The 20052-nt window shown below is 35.4% G+C and overlaps 1 protein-coding gene across 2 annotated transcripts; it reads right to left on the bottom strand.

Moving 5' to 3' along the window:
* Positions 1 to 2009: 2009 nt before the first annotated feature.
* On the bottom strand, positions 2010 to 11867 carry LOC150034831 (sm-like protein LSM36B). 2 transcript variants are annotated; one of them, XM_090315546.1, is made up of 4 exons: positions 11707 to 11867; positions 10155 to 10308; positions 2362 to 2475; positions 2010 to 2274 (listed from the first exon to the last, which is right to left on the bottom strand). In XM_090315546.1, exons 2-4 carry the CDS (start codon positions 10267 to 10269, stop codon positions 2225 to 2227), a joined length of 279 nt encoding a protein of 92 aa, XP_090171672.1. In that variant the 5' UTR covers positions 10270 to 10308; positions 11707 to 11867; the 3' UTR covers positions 2010 to 2224. The 2 variants fall into 2 exon arrangements, with proteins under 2 accessions (XP_090171672.1, XP_038877210.1); XM_039021282.2 differs by having other exon boundaries at positions 10155 to 10286; positions 11707 to 11863.
* Positions 11868 to 20052: the final 8185 nt, after the last annotated feature.

Here is a 20052-nt window from a genome sequence, read left to right as displayed (position 1 = left end):
TAAAATTAAAGAGGAGAGGATTATAACTCCCTCACCATTATTTTCTCAAATGGTGTCATGTAACAAACGAGGAAAAAAAATAGAGAGGATTTCTCTCTTATTCTCTCTCTTTCTCCTCTTGCTTTCTGTGTCATACTGATTATTGATGGTTCTAAAATTTTGCTATATTTTGTAAATATTTTAATTTATTTTTCTATATTTAAAAACATCCTTTATTTATGCTCACGTGGTTGTTTTGCATTCATTAATAAAGATTCAAAGATATATCAAAGAATTTAAAATGATGTGCAATTCAAAAGGTTTTAATATATTTAGCACAATAATTATTTCTAAAATACAATTGAAAAGTTGTCAAAAAAAAGTCTGACATTATTTTTTCTTATGAAAAACTTTAATTCTAGTCTCTAATGAACGTAGTTTAGCACTAATTGATATATATTCACTCTCTTGAGATTATTTATTCAAATATCTAATTTATAATTGTTGCACTCGTTGATATTATAATCTAGTGTCTAAATCATATCTAATAAAATATCATTTCAACTTTTTGATTAAAAAAAAAAATAGTATCACATTTTAAACTTATGCCACGTTTACGTTGAGTTAATGGATATCAATATATTACTATTTGGTTTGTGAGGCCCGTTTGATTGCTTTTGATGTTGTTTACACATTCCTCCATAATCGTAAAATGTGGGATCCATCGTACCATCTGTAATCAAATCTTGTAAGTTGATTGAGTTTCGGAAGGTGCTCAATCCGATTGTTTTTTTAATATGTAGTGGGACCCACCTATTTTATAAAAATATTTTATGTCGACTTTCCATCTTTTATCCTCAGATATCATAACATACAACTTTATGAATGCACCGATCAGTAAATATTTTATAAGTCCATTTGCTGATATGCCTATTGATCTACCATTTCCAACCATATAGTCAATAACAATAACAATATTGCAGGATTTATCTTTTTTTTTTATGTTAGTTTGATCGGTATCGGTAGTTGCTATTTGAATAGTTTTATAACCCCATTTGTTCCTACGCTTATTGATGTTTATGATGATCCACCGATAACTACAATATTGAGAAGAACTTTATTATCTGAGTACGGTCAAATTTATCGACTAACTAGTACGTTGATCGATACTTATTTCATAAATTTTACATATTCCAACTTTTCAAATGCTTACCGACCTATTGTGTCTATCAATCGATATTGATAATGTTGGCACAAAACTTTTTGAGTCACCCTATTCGTTGAATGCATGTGTTATTATTACTTCCTTAAAGCAATCCCATGAACCAAACAAAAAATGGACAGAAAAACAAAATCAACGAGAAGGAATTTCATTTCATAAAGAAGTTAAAAATATATATAACATGATTAGAAAATGAAGAAAATGATGTAGAGATTTCATATTCACCTCACCAAACAAAAAGTAAACAAACCCTAGACACTCCCATCCAACCAGATGAAAACTCATCCTATTTAGAATCACTAGATGTGAGCACCAATGTACGTTTACTATTCTTGTGTTAAACCTTCGTGCCACTTGATCATTCTTCATGCCGCTTGGTCGATCGAAAAATATTTAGTATTTGAAGGTAATTTAGTATTTTTAATTTTACCTTTCAATTAATGACGTGAAATAAATCGCCTCAATCACAATAATACTACTTTTGAAAAAATTGATGAGTAAACACCAACACAATAAAATCATTTTACCTTCCAGATCATTCCAGTTAGATGGTCCAAATTACACCAACCTAAATATGGCCTCAATGAAATACATGAAATGCAACAGAAAAAGACGACCTCATGTCTAAATAAACCATTTGTCTCGACCTAATTAACAATAAAATATTTTTAAAATCATTTGCCTCGACCATACGAAGCCCGTTGTCTTCTTGCGAAACATCAAATTTCATGGTTAATCCAATGACAATAATTTTATCTTTAATTATTTGAACGTTAGCTCGAACATAAGAAAGCTATAAAAAAAAAAATGCAAAGCAGATCAGATCAGTAATTTCAATAAAAGAAAGGTCCAAAGGTTCATCATAATTTGCATTCCATTTCTAACTAAACAAGATTTTTGATTGAAGTTGTTCACAAGAACAAGAACAGAACATCATGGCGACACGGTTGGATTCTCTATTTCAATGATCAATTTCCAATTCTGCGACTCATCTCTCATTTCCCATCCAGATTCTTAGCGTAGCTAAGACGACCCTTCTGCTAATGTCCTCTTCGAAGTACTGATGTAAAGAACTGCATTAACAAATAGAACCTTAGATTATTCTCAACAATAGAGAGTCAAGACGATTAGATTGTCAAAGTTGCTATTTCAATATGTACCATTGTTTCCGCGGATGAAAGCATCGCCATATTTGTTCTTCAACTGTCCATTCACGTATTCTTCGGTCTGCTCCATTGCTATATTCATGTATCCATCCAGACAGGCAAGAATACCTTTACAATGAAACATAGAATGGGATCTTCACATTATAATTCAACATAGATTTTATATATATATATATATATATTTTTATGAAAATAATAACAGAGTAATGGAAACCCTAGACCAGGAAGAAAAACCACGGTACAGATCTTTTCTTTTATTATTATAAAACTAATACACTGAATACATGAGAATAGGGTGAATAAATAGACTTGGAGAGAACCCTAGGGTTAGAGCAATTACAAAAATACCCCTAGAGTAAAAACCCTATTTTCAACACTCCCCTCAAGTTGGTGCATAAATGTCGATAAGATCCAACTTGCTGAGACAATAGTCAAAATTTGGTCTAAGCAGCCCCTTGGTGAGAACATCTACCACTTGTTGATTAGACGGAATATAGGGAATACAAATGCTCCCGTTATCCAGTCTTTCTTTAATGAAGTGTCGGTCAATCTCTACATGTTTGGTTCTTTCATGCTGAATTGAGTTGTTCGCAATATTTTTATTGCAGCTTTATTATCACAAAACAACTTCATTGGAAGCTCCCTATCTTGGTAAAGATCAGTCAACACCTTATATAACCAGATTTCTTCACATATTCCCAAATTCATTGCTCTGTACCCAGCTTCAGCACTACTTGCCACTATTCCCTGTTTCTTACTTCGCTAAGTGACAAGGTTACCCCAGACAAACGTACAATATCCAGAAGTTGACTTTCTATCAATAATAGAGTCTGCCCAATCATAATCTATATAGGTTTCAATCGTTTTTTCCCAGATTTTTTAAACATTAAGCCCTTACCGAGGTTTCCCTTCAAATATCGAAGGATACGCTCAACTGCATTCATATGTTCCTCATACGGAGCTTGCATAAACTGGCTCACAACGCTTACTACATATGAAATGTCTGGTCTGGTATGGGATAGGTAGATCAGCTTTCCAACCAACCTCTGGTACCTTTCCTTGCTCACAGGAACCTTGTTGTTTGTAACACCAAGTTTTGCATTATACTCCACAGGTGTGTCAACAGGTTTACAGTCAGTCATGCTTGTCTCTTTGAGTAAATCAAGTGTATATTTTCTTTGCAATACTGAAATACCTTCTCTTGATCGAGCTACCTCCATTCCCAGGAAGTATCTCAGCTTACAAGGTCTTTAATTTCAAATTCTTTGGCCATTCTCATTTTAAGCCTCATAATTTCATTCTCATCATCACCGGACAAAACAATATCATCAACATACACTATGAGAACAACAACCTTCCTGGAAACAGATCGTTTTGTAAATAGTGTATGATCTGAGTGCCCTTGGTTGTAAACTTGTGCTTAACAAATGTAGTAAACCTATCGAATCAAGCCCCTGGAGATTGTTTCAGACCATATAAGGATTTCTTCGATCTGCAAACCTTGTGCTTGAACTGACTTTCAAATCCAGGAGGCGGGCTCATATAGACCTCCTCTTCATGTTCATCATTAAGGAACACATTTTTAACGTCCAATTGATATAGTGGCCAATCTTTGTTAACAGCAATTGACAACAATACACAAATAGTATTGAGTTTAGCTATAGGAGAGAATGTTTCAGAATAATCAACTCCGTAAGTCTGGGTAAAACCTTTAGCAACAAGTCTGGCCTTATACCGATCAATCGTCCCATTTGATTTGTATTTTACAGTGAAAACCCATTTGCAACCAACTGTCTTGTGTCCTTATGGTAAAGGCACCTATTCCCATGTGTCATTTGTCTCAAGCGCCCTCATTTCTTCCATAACAGCCGATTTCCATTCAGAGTTCTCCATGGCTTCACGGATATTGCTTGGAATTATTATGGTGTCCAAGCTAGTGGTAAATGCTTTAAACTCGGAAGACAAGTTATTATACATCAAGTAGCTGTGCATAGAGTACTTTGCACATGAGCGAGTACCTTTCCTTAGTGCTATCGGAAGGTCGAGAGAGGCATCACGATTTTCCACTTCTCTCGGTTTCTCAGCATGACTGGTCACCTGTAACTCAAGATTTTTAGTAATATCTTCCACTCCTTTGTCAACAACAGGACTTTTATCTTCCATTTCTTTGTCAACAACAGGGCTTTTCCTTTTATTATTCTCTCTTTCAGCTGTTTCTTCATCTGTCACATATTCGTTATGGCCATTTCAACCTCCTTCATCTTTTTCGTCCCTGCACTTATCAGTCTCCATATATATATCAACTTCATTAGTTTCAGGAATACACGTACCTGAACCAGATGTCGGTTCTGACTCCTGGACCGGAGCCGACGGATTAACAGGTGGCAATTCTTCCTTTCGACGATTCTTCCTATAGTAGGTTATCCAAAGAAGCTGGTTGGTAGGGAGAACAGGGTAGGCTCTTTCAGAACTAGTGGAAGGGATCAGAGTGGAATCCCTAAGGGAATAGCATAGGTGGACCAGTTAGGCTCTTCACTTGGACTCTCCCCCTGAAGATTACTAACGGGAAAGAAATGTTGGTCTTCAACAAAGGTAATATCCATGGAGAGAAAATATTTTCTAGAGGATGGATGATAGCATTTATATCCACGTTGATGAAGGGGATACCCAACAAAGACACATTTTTTAGCACAAGGGTGAAATTTTGTGCGATTTGGGCCTTGAGAGTGGACAAAAGCGACACAGCCGAAGACACGGAGGGGTACATCGAAAATCAAACGAGTAGTCGGAAAGGATTCTTTGAAAAGGTCTAAAGGATTATGAAAGTCAAGGACACGAGACGGCATACGGTTGATGAGGTGAGCTGTTGTAAGAATGGCATCTCCCCATAGATAGGACGGAAGAGTAGCAAATAACATTAAAGACCGGGCAACTTCCACCAGATGGCGATTTTTACGCTCGGCTATTCCATTTTGTTGAGGAGTATAGCACACAAGCTCTGATAAACAATTCCCTTAGACACAAGAAAGTCATGAATAGAGGTATTAAAGAACTCTCGTCCATTATCACTCCTTAAAATCCCAATTTTGGCATGGAACTGGGTTTCAATCATAGTATAAAATTGTTTAAAGGTAGACGACACCTCTGACTTATCGGCTAGTAAGAACACCCAAGTAAGACGTGTATGGTCGTCTATGAAGGTGACGAACCAATGTTTACCAATAGAGGTAGTGGTTGGTGATGGTCCCCAAACATCATTATGAATAAGGGAGAAGGGACTAGATGGCTTATATGGTTGAGAACGAAACGAAATACGACTTTGTTTGGCACAAATACATACATCATAAGTTAAAGATGCTATATCAATATTGCGAAATAGATGTGGAAATAAATATTTCATATACTGAAAGTTCGGATGGCCTAAACGATAATGTCATAACATAAAGTCATTTTCAGAAGTAGAAAACTTTAAAGACATAAAACCAACGGTGTGATCCTCCCTAGAAGAAGTCTCGTCAGAAAGAAAGTAGAGCCCCCTATCATGCCGGGCAGTGCCAATCGTCATCCCCGACTTCTGATCCTGAAACACAACAGAGTCTGGTGAAAAAATAACTTTACAGTTCAGATCTCTTGTAATTTTACTGACCGATAAAAGATTATACGATATTTGTGGCACATGAAGAGTATCACGTAAAATAAAACCATCAAGAGGAAAAGTATTCCCCTTTTCCTGCAACTGGGGCAAAAGACACATGCAATTCTGATACGTTCAGTCCCCGCACTCGGACAGTAAGTAACAAATAATTCTGAAGAACTAGTGAGATGATCTGTGGCCCCTGAATCTACGATCCAGGGTTTCTTGTCATTAATGCTAACAAGACCAAGAGCTGAGAATGTACTTGATTGAGCAATGGCACTTACTCCGACGGCATTCACATTGGTCTTACTATGGGCTAATGACTGATGCTGTGAATTTTTAGTAACTAGATCACTTACAGAAGTACGTCCAGAGTTTGATCTGTCATGGGACTATCGTTTCTTACTGTTCGGGGGCCTGCCGTGCAACTTCCAACATTGGTCCTTCGTATGCCACGGCTCCTTACAGTGCTCACAGACAAGTATGGGCTTTTTGTCACTGTCGAAATTGGACGCCTTTGAGACAAAGGCTGATGCATCAATAGAGGCAATCACCGGACTGTTCATAGCCTGTGATCGGTCTTCTTCTAGACGAATCTCGAAACACACCTCTCGGAGAGACGGGATAGGTCGTTGACCCAATAAGCGACTTCAAACACTATCATATTTTGGGTTTAATCCGGCCAAAAACACATAAACCCGATTTGCCCCTTCAAGCTTTAAATACTGTGCCCTATCCTATGCGCAATTCCAAATAATCCCGACACAAATCCATTTCTTGCCAAAAAACTAACAACTTATTGATGTAGCACGTAACAGTCATGTTTCCTTGCTTGCATTCATGGACTTGTTTATGTAAAGTGTACAACCGGGATGCGTTTTGTCGTTGTGAGTACAAGTCCCTGGTTGCCTCCCAGATATCTCTTGCAGTTGTTGCATATAGAACAGGCCGGCCAATCTGGGGCTCCATACTGTTGATAAGAACAGACCGTAGCAAAGAGTCCTCCCCTTTCCAGATTATTTCTTGAGGATCACCTGGGATGGGTTGCGGAATTTCTCTGGTCAAATATCCGAATTTGTGCCTACCTTCTAGAGCCATTCGAATTGACTGGGACCATGAGAAGTAATTCTCCCCATTCAGTTTTTCTCCAACCAGAACTCCTGCAAAATTGCCTACTTAAGTAATTTGTATTGGGCAAAATAGATAACGAGTTTACCGGATTCTCTGGACCAGTAGGCAATTGGGAAGTTGTGCCAAGCATTGTATCTGAAATCTGCTGATGCAAAAAGGCCAACCGATGTCTCACATCATTGGAGTAATGAACCGAACTACAACCAGGTGGAAACTGAGTCACCATGGTCGCCGGTGGGGTACTGGTAGCCGACTGAGAGATCGCCGGTAGATGAGAAGGCCCCGATCGGCTGCGCTGCTCAAGATGGTTGCCGGAAAATCTCTTATCCCTCTGGTCAAACGAACCGAGAATAGAATCGGAGAGATTCTGCTCTCCTTGCTGGACGGAATAACTCACCGGGTCTGTCGCGACTCCTTGGGTGTACACCGGCAGCATGGTCGTGTTTCTGAAGGAGGTCGAAGATGAAACCTTAAGCGACGCTGCTTCATCGATCGGAAAAGTGGGTTTGATAGAAGACAAAACCCCATAATCGGCGACCGAAAACTCAGATAGTCGAGGAGGAGCGATCGGAAGCTCGTCGATTGCCTGCACGTCGAAAACGCCTCTGTCCGTCAACGTTCTTGGGCTGTTCCTGATCGGCGACTGTGATCCCATTGCAACCGGATGGTTTCCTGAAGAATTGGTTGCCTGCAATCGGACGGCGGAGATTAAGTCTGGTAGGGCAGCCTGAAAACACTCCTTAACCGCAACCCTAATAGCGGTTTGCATATCAAAACTTGAAGATCCACCAGTGGAAGGCGATTGTGGATGGTTTTCTTCCATAATGGCTAGGATTTCGTCCCTTTGCTCTGATATCATGATGAAAATAATAATAGAGAAAAAACACAATATTTACGTGGAAACCCTAAACCAGGGAGAAAAACCACGATACATATCTTTTCTTTTATTATTATAAAACTAATACACTGAATACATGAGAATAGGGTGAATAAATAGACTTGTAGAGAACCCTAGGGTTAGAGGCAATTACAAAAATACCCCTAGAGTAAAAACCCTATTTTCAACATTTTTCAACCGTTAATAGTACACGAGAAAAGATAATGGTCCTATACAAAGGACGACAAATGGTCATGTTTAAAATCAAAACAACATTTGTGAAACAAATTGTTCATGTTTAAAGGTGTTGACGAGAAGGGCAGTTCACATTTGGTTAGTTAGGAGAGGGTTTATGAGACCTACTGAGTTTGCAGGGTTGGGTATTGGCAATTTGAGGATTTGTAGTAAGGCTTTTTGGCTAAATGGTTGTGGAGTTTTCCTTCGCTGCACAAGGCATACGGTCCTCACCCTTTCGAATGAACCTCAGGGAGAGGGTCGAAAGAAACTTTCAAGAACCCTTGGAAAGTCATCACTTAGTGCAATTCCCCCCTTCTTCTCCAATTAATTGCTGTCAGGAATGGTTCAAACACCTATTTCTGGGTAAGGTTGCTTGGTGGTGAGAATCCCCGACGCATTCGTAATGTTGCAAGCATGCTATCACGATTTGGAACTCTTTTTTGGAGACTTTTGGTGTGTGCATAGCCATAACAGTGATTGTGATAGAACCCAAATAATAGCTAAAATAGTATTGAAAGACAGGATGAAGAAATATAAAACTTCCAGGTAATTGGACCTTCCACCCAAACACTCTATTTATAACAAATCGCTGTAACTTCCCTACATTACTAACAAACTCTTGTTAAATTTCGTGTTTTCCTTTAAGTTTCCGAGGATTGGATTTTTTTTTTTTTTTTTTTTTTTTTTTTTTTTTTGTAACTAATACGTAGGCAACCATTTTACTTAGTTGAAGCCTTTTCTTGTGGTGGGGCTCCCTCATTTTGTGGGTTTGCTTTTCTGTAGCTCTTATAACCTTTCATTTCTTTTCCAGGGAAGGTTGCTTCCATAAAAATAAAAATTAAAATTAAAATTCTAACATACCCTTAATTCCCTAATAACATTCCTATACTATTCTTTTGTTTTTAAAAGAAAGGAACCACATTCTCATGGAGAAAAAATGAAAGGATACAATAGCGTCCAAGAAATCCCATGCCCACAAAATAAAAGAATCCTGCTAAAGAAACTCTAGCCACCCAAAATATGACCAAATGGATGAATAAAAAGAATTAGACACCAACGCTTAGAGAGAAACCGAACCTACAGGGGCCCAAACATCTCTAATTTCTCGCTCCACACCTCTAAAAATGCTACTGTTCCTATCCCACAGCCCCCACACCAAAGCACACACGTTAGCTTGCCATATAAATTGTCCCTTGACATTTCTATCAGATTGTTGTCTCATGATGGAAGAGGTCTTATTCCATTTTCATTTTGAAGATAAGATTGTACGCTTTGGCAAACTCGTTTCTTTGCTATTTTATGGAACATCCAGTTGCAGATCAATGACAAAATTTTAGAGGGATTGAGAGGTCTTAGGAATGTGTGTGCTCTTGTCATGTTTAATGCCTCTCTCTCGACATCTGTTTCAAAAGTCTTCCTAATAATTTTCTTGGTCTGACTGTTCTGGATTGGAGCCCTTTTTTATCTTGATAGGGCATTAGGTTTTATTTTATCTTTGGCTCAGCTTTTTGGGCACTTTTCTATATGCCTCTTTTGTATTCTTTCAGTTCTGCTCCGTGAAATTTCTGTTCATGTTAGAAAAATTACAAAGAAGTCAGGTTTGAAGAGCAAGGAATTGCTAAAGAGATTATACAAACTCAAGGACACAGTTGGACAACCTATGGAACATATAATGTCCAAATGAGGTCATAATAAAGAGATTATATGGAAATAAAAAGGGTTGACTAATGATGCATTTGTCAACAGGGAAGAGCAAAAAAAGGATAGTGCCCTAACATTTGCAAGTGTTGTTTTCTTCTAGAGATTAATAAAGTAATGATACAATTCTGAGAATAAAAGACGAAATTGAACAACTAGAGACCTATCCAAGGCCCAAGGTAAAAGAAAAGTAGAAAACAAATATACCTCGGTAGTCAACACCAGAATTGAGTTTCACAACTACAGGACGACCCCGAATTGATTTGAGAAAGTCTGCAGGTGTCTTTGTTGATGCAGAACCTTTTTCACCACCAATACTCATCTCTAATTTTCTTCTATCTGCACAACCAACTTCTTATACCTGATCAGATATTAGTCATTAAATTTATTCAACATCATCAAACAAAGTATAAGAACTAATGGGTAATTATCATTAATGACTAAACAGACACTAAGTATTCAAGCGAACTATGGTATGCCCCCATAGTTAAAGGAACAAAAGATAAGACAGAAAACTCTACAGGTGTCATAAATGCAAAAAAGAAACCGCCGAGGCAATGAACATCTAAGGTCCCATTTAGTAATTATTTTACTTCTTTTTTGGATAAGAAATAATTTCATTGATGAATTGAATATCCAAAGCGTTACAAAATGAGCCCATCGTGGGATTACAAAAGATTCCTCCAAAAAGATACAAGTTTCTTTGGTTTTTGGTTTTTCAAAATAAAGCTTATAAACACTACTCCCACCTATAAGTTTCTTTGTTGTTATCTGCTTTCCATCAACGTTTTCAAAAACCAAGCCAAAATCTAAAAACTAAAAAAATTAGTTTTCAAAAACATGCTTTTGTTTTTAGAATTTGACTAATAATTCAAGTGTTTCTTCAAGAAATGTGAAAACCATAGTATGAAATTTAGGAGAAATTAAGCAAAATTTTAAAAGCAGAAAACTAAAAACAAAATAGTTACTAAACTAATTGGTATGAAATAGAAAAAATTAAAGCTCAGACAGCAGAAAGGCCACTAGTATATAATGAAATGCCACTCAATTACACGTAAACATTGTGAAATCTATGAACATCTAGACCATTAGGGGGCGCACTGGGTTTGATTTGTTACAGTTTTCTCCAACACTAAAACCCAGACTGCTCGGTTCACTGAGCTTTGGTCCACTTTCTCGTTTTAGACTTATGCTAATATACGTACTACTGCACCTCATTCATACAACTAACTACTTCTTTCAAAACTTCTGTCATTTAACAAGATTCTAGGTTTCATACCCACCATTTCAATCCAACAAGAACACGGAAGCTTGAATATAACAAGATGAGTTAATAAATACAAGTCCAACACAGAAACCCCAAGTCCTCATAGATGAAGTTCCCCCACAGATATCTTGAAAAGTCCGAAAATTAGTAGAAACTTCAATGACAAAAATCTTAAAAATTCAACCAAAATCAATGCAGTTCCCTTCGTCCAATATAAATACTTCAAACAGAACAAAGCTATCCATAAAAATCAACCAAAAAAAAAAAAAAAAGAAAAGAAAGAATCCCACATATAAACAAGTACCCACCGAAATGAAACACAAACATAAACGAAAATTAGAAATTTAATAAAATTAATAGGGTTTTCAAGAAACAGCGTCAGAATTCCCAAAATGAAAATTTGAAAAAAAAAATTGAAAAATTCCGAAATTCTCCCAAGAATCAACCACAAGACGAAGAAACAGAGAGAATGTTAACGAAACAATATAATACCGTGGAATGAGGACGGAAAACTGAAGATCTGATGTCGCTATCTAAAACCAGAGAGTGTTAAGAGTACGAAGGGTAATCGGAAATACTCAAAGCCAGAGTATCGTGAGAGAGAGAAGAAGACGATGGTTAGGGCAAAGGTATTTTGCTGTCTTTATTTATTTATATTTATTTTTGGGTCTTTTAAATATAAAAAAAATATTTAAAAAATATTTAAATTTTAAGTAGTTTTGTAATTTTTGCAATATTTTTTGAATTTTTCTATTTATTTTTTTATCTTGAATTTTCAGGAATAGTTTCGTTTGGTTTTAAAATGTCCCTCACTCTAATGTTACTTTTTATGAAAAAGTTTGAGTTGGTTAACAACAATTATTGATTGATTTATTTATTTATTTATTTATAATAATAATATTGTTATTATTAATGCTGATGTGGAAAATTATAAATTAAAAGATTTTTAGTGTTAACTATTATTTTAATTGTCAAAGGAAATTATTTTATCCTTTTCATGTTAGAGGTTTAATCCCAATTTTTCCCATAGTTGTACTTAAAAAAATATATGTTTTATTTATTTATATATTTATAATTTTTCATACCAACATTAAAAAAAAATGTACGTCTTCATCATTGTAGTAAACACAATAAGTAATTTATTTGTCAAGAATATAGGTTTTGTTGAGTTACACTCATTGTCGCTACAGGTTCATGAAATGGACGATCGACTTTGTTCCAAGAGAAGAAAAATAAAGTCACTACCAATTTTGATTTAGAGCTTGCGACTAGCACTCAAAATATGCTATAAATAAAAGAAAAAGAGTTCGGATATCTTTTGTGTAGGAGAGTATTAGCATACCATGCACTTATCAAAGAACAAAAGTTCATTTTTTTCATATTGATTTAAAGAAAATGACTACCTATGTATTTAAAAAATATTTGATTACTTTTTATTTTTATTGATTTTTAAATATTTTATTGATGATTGTTAATGGCAATAATTATGAATAGTCAAAGACTAAGAAAATTTTATTTGAATTTAATTTTGTATCCAACGAATGTCAAAATTTTGACCTCATAATTTCAGTCATGGGATTTTTTAAAGAAAAAATATTAAAGAGCATTTTAGTTTATTTATTTAAAATATTTGTGAAAAATCTTAAATATTTATAATTTTTAAATTGAAGAAGTTTGTAGTAAATGAAATTTGGAGATTTGGTTTATTTATTTTAAAACAACATGAAAGAAAACCCTTTTTGTAATTTTTGTTGAATATTTAATAGTAGTGTGAAAGAAAGTGAAACATTATGAAATATGAAACATAAAAATGAATCTACTTATGTAGGTTAAATTCATGGTTAGAAAACTTATCAAATTGGATTGAAACATCAAATTTGATGATGTTTCATATATAATCATTCTAGTGGTATCAGGGATTGGTGGATTGAGTAAGGTGTCGTGTTTTGTTTCTTCAGGTAACGGGTCTAAAAAAGAAAAATCTAGTAGGTATATCAGTGATAAAATGAAGAACTCCTTATAGGACTTTGGTAAGATGATTTTGGCAAGGAAGCCAAGATGGTTAAAAATAGAGTTGGATTAAAATGGGGGAAAAGAAGTTAGATTGAACTATTGATCTCAACGTACTTTGATTTTGTTTTCGTATTTTGTTGTGATGAAAAGACTAAGTTTAATTAACTATGTAAAGAAAAAAAAAAAGTATTTGGAGTTTTAAGGCAATGTCTGGGGAATACTAAAGTTTGAAAATGAATTATATATTATAAAAGAGTTGCAATAGTCATATGTTTTAGTATACAAATTATGTTCCATTTGGGAAAGCAAAAAATAAAAAACATATTGAATTTATTGGATTTGATAGAGACAGAGACTAGGAAAGGCTTTATTATTTTGGATAGGTAAAAAGAAACTAATGTGTCCAAGACTCTTAGTACTTGTGTATGGTTTGGATTTTAAGACATGATATGAGTGGTTACAAAGTGTAGGCTTCGGTGTAAAAAAATAATCTCTTATTACTATTTAGAACTTTGGATCTTATTATGTATTAGTGGAAAAATTTGCATAAGGTGTTGGTGAAGCTCAATTTAGCATGGGAATCTTTATCCAAGCAAAAAGTTAAAGAAAGATAATCTTAAGTAAAGTTGTTAAAAGTAATAATCGTTTAGAAACCATTGGATTGGCGAAGTTGAATCTTTATTAGTAAAAGGAATATCGTTGAAGGTATTAGCAAAACCCAAGAGGTTTTGACGTTGTGTGAAAGTTGAAAACATAAACTAGCAAAGTCATCATTTTGATTGAAAAAAATAATATAATCCAGCTCGAGGTCGACAAAAGTGGTACATGCACAAGAGTAAGAAAGTTAGAACTTCCAAGATCACCACTGGCATAGGAGATAGACTTGTTAATAAAATTGGGTTGATAGCAAGAAGTTTCTATAGGTGGGATAAAGTAGCTCAATTCATAGAAATATGAACTATTAAGCAAAGTTTTTCATATGCCCTAATGTTTCGCCTTGGAGCACACCAGTTTTGTTTGTTAAGGAGAGAGATGAAATTTGTGTGTTTATGCACCAAAAAGAAATTTGTGCGTTTATGTACCAATTATTAAAAGTTGATTATGGTTGCATAGTTATGTCATAAGGGAATTTCTAGGTCGTTAGATGTCGATTTTGGATTCTGAATTATGGGTTTAAAGCATTACAGGATATTATGTTTTCTCTTGTATATGCAATGAGTTAACCAACCTTGAGGGGTATGAGTATTTTCAAGCTAGGACTTACGTATCAAGCAAGTTTTTTTATTTTAAAAACTATTTTTAGGGATCAGTTACAGTTATTATGAAGTTGTGGAGATGTGTTCTCAATTGACTGATGCTTTAACATCTAAGAACTTCCGAAACCACATTTTTTTAGAGGAATTTATAGATTCGTTCTTAGCAAGGTCTAAGTAATGATAAGCAATTGTTTTAAAACTTAAGAGTGACATGTTAATGGTATTGAGTAAGTTTTACAACCTTGATAGTAGAAAGCCTTATGCCACGTTTGTATGGATTATGAGACTTAATTGGACAAAGTTGTTTCTTAGACATGTAGCTACTAAGAAAGACATCATAGTTGACGCTCCTAAAGCAGAAACAATTTTTATTTGACCAATTTTGATCTGTTACGTATCTTCATTTTCCCCATACATAGGATGACCAGTTGCTCTACCACACATATGGAAATTTTTCTATGCAGTACGATCAGTTCATATACATATTTTTAATGAATATGACTTCTTACACTCACAGTAGATCTCAGAGTGAATGTGTTAAAGTAATGTCAATTTTTAGTATCATAAGTTTCATAGTTATACACATGGAAGAGATTGTGGCACTTCTTAAGGTACTAGTTTCAGTTATGCTAACTAGAGGACCCTTGTTTCTCATCCATTTTTGGAAGAGTCCCCCAGAAGGTATCAGATACTCAATTAGAATTCAATACAATATTTTTGAAGGAAATCGGACATGAGGGTTTCCATGAGCAGTGGAATGATCTTTCCAAATTTCATTTGTATATGAACATCAATCATTACAATCTAGGAACGAAAACTTACAAGCTATGCACAATACGAAATTACAATATGCTTTACTATATGATCAAGGGAAAGAATATACATACCTTTGAAGACTCATCTTCAACACCCTTGATCAAGAACACTCGAACAATCAGCAAGACTGTAACCCCGAACGCTCGAGCACTACGACCGCTACACTAAACGATCACAGTGACCACGAACTCAGTGATCTCCAAGATCACGAACACAACAAACAACCTCCAATAAACCTCGACAATGTCGAGTTAAGTATGACACCACCACAATGGCTACCTTGGTATTCTCAGTGTAAGAATCCAGAAGTGTGGGCTCTGTGTGGACTTGGTTAGAGGACGAGACCGGAGGAATCTTGTAAACGATTGAGCAAGTGAGAGATGGCAAATGTCTATCGTATAGACGATGCCCAATCGTTTAACAGAAGCTATGCAATTGTTTAGTAAAAGTTATGCGATCGTTTAGCTAATCGACTAACTGAGTGGCTATCGTATAGAAACATTCCATGATCGTCTAGTCTCTCTTCAGCTATCGCTTAATGAATTCTATTCACTTGAGAGCTACCATGAGTAATTTTCGAGAATAAAAACTCTCAATTCATCAACAATTAAATTTAGAAAACATTTTTTCTTTTATCTCATGGTTACCATGAAACTACCAATAACCTCCCACTCAATTGGTTATTAGAGAAAAGGAGATAATTATCCAATAATTAATATTATTATAAATATATATATGATAACCAACTTGCCATACTATATTTATAACCTATAGATTTAATATTTCATTTCATGAAACATATAAACTATAGCTCTTTTTCTAATTCATGGTACTTAATGTAAATCTCGTTTACATTAATCTTCCACTTGATGTGTCTCATACATCACACCTGTCATATCATATATAATCGAATTACCTCTTGTCAATTTGAACATTTCAAATCAACACCAAGAACTGATCCTCAACTTGAATCCATTGAGCTACCAAGAGGACCTTATGAACCTGTAGCTCAAAGCTCTAATGGTATGTAGATAACGGACGAAACTCTTTAGTCACGGGATCCACCATCCGTTAACTGCTAGGCACTCTACTAAAGACCGACAATTGAACTCTTCTTACCATAGATATATTATGTGTTCATATCAACCAATCAATAGTGCGATAACCCTTCACAGATCGCTCGCAAGTACAGCTGGGCCAATAACCGGTATGCCCCTGTAGTTACATCTAACTCCTTAAATACCACTGATCCCTCTAATAAACATAAGTCATAGTCCTACTATAATTAAGTTCTCTCTTCCAAAGAGAAGTTGTGGCAACTATGTTCAAGACCCAGAATATGACCTTAAGGGAGCAATATATCTACTTACCCCTGCTTTAGGGAAAGAAATTCACCTTGTGTAACTGAGTTCCCAACTCCCAAATCAGAAAAGTCCCCAAAAAAATAGGCATGTTGAGTTGGTAATTTGGCCACTCTAACCCATACTAATTAAAGGATTGCCCTCAAAGGCAGGAGTTCCCAAAACATTCAAGATTGAGGTCATGTCACCTATGGTCATTTAGGTGAGATGTAAGTCTCCAGTATCAACGACGTTATATACAGAGACGAATCATCTCGTGGTTCGGTCTTATACAAACTCTTTGTATAGGACACCCTTGCTCGCATGTCTCTACATGAATTGTCAGGATCTACTATCTGTAGTAGTTCACAATACTTGCAAACCTCTAAAAAGTTGGTCGTATCCGTAGTGTCACAAGGATTGGGTATCCCTACTTAATCCTTATACTACAGACCTATTTAGGTTATCACTTAAGGCATGATCCACTTGTATATCTCATATACATGCTTAAGTTTATATACGAAAACCATAGAGCTTTATTTATTGGATATGAGTAAATGCCAGATAAAATAACTCTTATTTTATTCATAACAATGTGTATATATTACAAACTATGAGACTCCGGAAGAATTAGGATACCAATCCTAATACTTTTGTTTATAGATTGATGGTCACATTAAGTGTTTGAACAAAACACTAGAGGACATGTTACACATTTGCACATCAGATTTTGCAGGGTTGGGACTCCCATTTGCATCTCCTGGAGTTCACTTACATTAATAGTTATTAGGTTACTATAGGCATGACACCTTCTGAGGCTTGATATAGGAAGGGGGACAAGTCTTCTGCTTATTGTGATAAAGTAAAGGAATGGAAATTGTTGGGACCTGAGTTATTGAAGACTACTATTGTGGTCATCCAAAAGGTTAGAATCCAAATGTAAACAATAATAAGTAAACTGAAAAGTTACATCGATACTAGACGCAAATACTTTAAGTTTGATGTAAGTGATTGATGTGGCACCTATGGAAGGCATTCTAAAGTTTGGAAAGAAGGGGAGGTTAAGTCCACGTTTTATTGGGCTGTTTGAGATCCTGGAACGTATCGACCCAGTGGCTCATCGTTTAGCTTTGTCACCATTTCTTTTTGTAGATCACAATGATTTTCATGTGTTGAGAAAGTACGTGGTAGATCCGTTTCATGTGGCTATGAGCCTTTGCAAAAAACTTAAGCAAATTCTTGTAAGGAAAGTGAAAGCCAGCGTAACAGGGAGATAACACTAAAAAAAAGTATTATGGATAAATTATCAGTTCGAGGAAGCAACACAGGAATAAGAGGATGAGATGAAAACAAAGTACCTAGAGCTCTTTCAGGATTAAACTTTCAGGGATGAAAGTTCTTGAGGGAAGAATATAACATCCCAAATTTCAGGAAATTATAAATTAATCATCTAAATATATTGGATTTTAATTCAATTTTTTGAAGCAAAATTTGAGAAGATAATTAATTTAGATTAAGTTGATAAGAGAAATTAGAATCAATTTAGTATGTGGATTGATTTTTGGAATTCTAAATTTAGATTTTTTTAGGGATAAATTGATTTGATTTGGTAGCATTTGAAAATTAATTTCTTAGGAGAGTAAGTAGATAAAAAGGAAAAGAAAAAGTTTTTATATTTTTTTATATGAGTTGATGTGATTAGTCAATTAGCATTTTAACCAAGCTATATATATAAAGGAAGTGAGCCATCTAAGCCATTTTGAAGTTGCGTGCAGCCTAAGATAAGTTACCTTTTTCCTTTCCCTCCCATCTCACAAAATCTCTTATCTTTCTTTCTCTCTCTCTCTTTTCTTAAGACTTCATTGGCAGGCCTTCGTTGCTGAAGATCATCCGTGGTCGAGTCTTGTCTCCATTTAGTCAACCGCCATCGTCGCGCATCGTCTGTCTAGCCACCTTCGATTCATAGTTCTGTCTAGCCACCACCGCACACAGTAGTGATTCGTGCCCGACAAGTAGTCATTCATTATGCTCAAAATCCGTTGCCGTTGGTCTAACCAATCATCGGTTGTCGCCGGATTTAGCCATGTTTTGCCAAATTCTTGGATTAGGCAAGGTTCTGGGTAAGATTGGTTGAATTTCTTGAAGATTTGGTTTACACATTAGCTTTTGGCCTCTTTTGGTTGATGGCTATTATGTTTGGACCTTAGATTCGGATTTTAAAGGAGTTTTGGAGGTAGAAGCAGACTATCCAACACCTTGGAAGATTGTTTTAAGCAAAAAATTGGTAAAAATTTGAGATTTCTAGGTCGTTTGCTATGTTATGTAGGTTGCCAATTGAGTTTTAATGCATGGAGATGTTAAGATTGGTTTATTTGATTTGAGTGTTGGAGGTGATTAAATCGAAGTGTTAGTTGGGTAAGCGATTTGATAGCTTCTAAAATTATTTTATGTTTGGAATTAGGCTTAAAGGTTAAAGTCAATTTTATTCATGTCCTAGGATTGAATTCAAGGTTGTGAAGTTAGATAGAAGAGGTCGTTTGAGTGCAGAATTATTAATTAGGCTTGTTATTGATGTAACTGTCTTACTACTGGTTCTCCTTCGAGCTAGGTACCCTAATCAAGTTGTTGATGTTAGATTGCATACCTATTATGAAAGCATGCTTCCAAATGTATTGGGTTGACTAGCTATGTATCGCTGATGTATATTTATTTTGGACGTGCTAGAAGCCTATAGGCTGTATTGTTATGAACATGACAAGAGATCTTATATTTGCCTCTTGTATCCTCAATATATTGACTAAGATAAAATGATTATGATTTTAATATGAGATCTATTGGTTTCCTGATGCATGCTATATTAGATGGTGACTGTTAGCTTTCCTTCGAGTTGTGTATATCTTATGCTTGTGTTCCTTCGATTCACCACTTATGACTAATTTGTGATCCTTCTGGTTCACCACTTATGTCTAATTTGTGTCCCTTCGAGTTCACCACTTATGACTAATTTGTGTCGCTTTGTGATTGACCACTTATGACTAATTTGTGTCCCTTCGAGTCCACCACTTTTGACTGATATGTGTCCCTTCGAGTTCACCACTTATGACTGATTAGTGTACCTTCGAGATCACCACTTATGACTGATTTTGTTCCTTCGAGATTACTATGACTGCTATGTTATAAGATGTACACTTATGCCTGGATAGGAAGGTTAACATGTTCACTTAGTGGGCCCTGTATCCTTACTTATGTATCCGACGAATGACAAAAGAAATCCATGACCATGTCATATGAGACTATAGAATCGCTTCTGCCCAGTTTTACATTTTCAAGATATTTGATGTACTAATTTAAAACTTAATGTTACTAGATAGAAAGTTTTATGTTTCGAATATTATTTTTATGATCGTTTTTAG

Source organism: Benincasa hispida, chromosome 7 (genome assembly GCF_027475165.1).
Source record: "Benincasa hispida cultivar pf3 chromosome 7, pf3_genome.v1.1, whole genome shotgun sequence".
Lineage (NCBI taxonomy): Eukaryota > Viridiplantae > Streptophyta > Magnoliopsida > Cucurbitales > Cucurbitaceae > Benincasa > Benincasa hispida.
This window is presented reverse-complemented; position numbering and strand designations above follow the sequence as displayed.

Excerpts from the sequence above, each read along its gene's own strand:
- LOC150034831 (XM_090315546.1), bottom strand. The coding sequence starts at position 10,269 with ATGAGTATTGGTGGTGAAAAAGGTTCTGCATCAACAAAGACACCTGCA. Across the intron at positions 2,476-10,154 it reads TTCTGGTGTTGACTACCGAG|GTATTCTTGCCTGTCTGGAT; the intron begins GTATATTTGTTT and ends TTCATTGTAAAG. Across the intron at positions 2,275-2,361 it reads TTTCATCCGCGGAAACAATG|TTCTTTACATCAGTACTTCG; the intron begins GTACATATTGAA and ends TTGTTAATGCAG.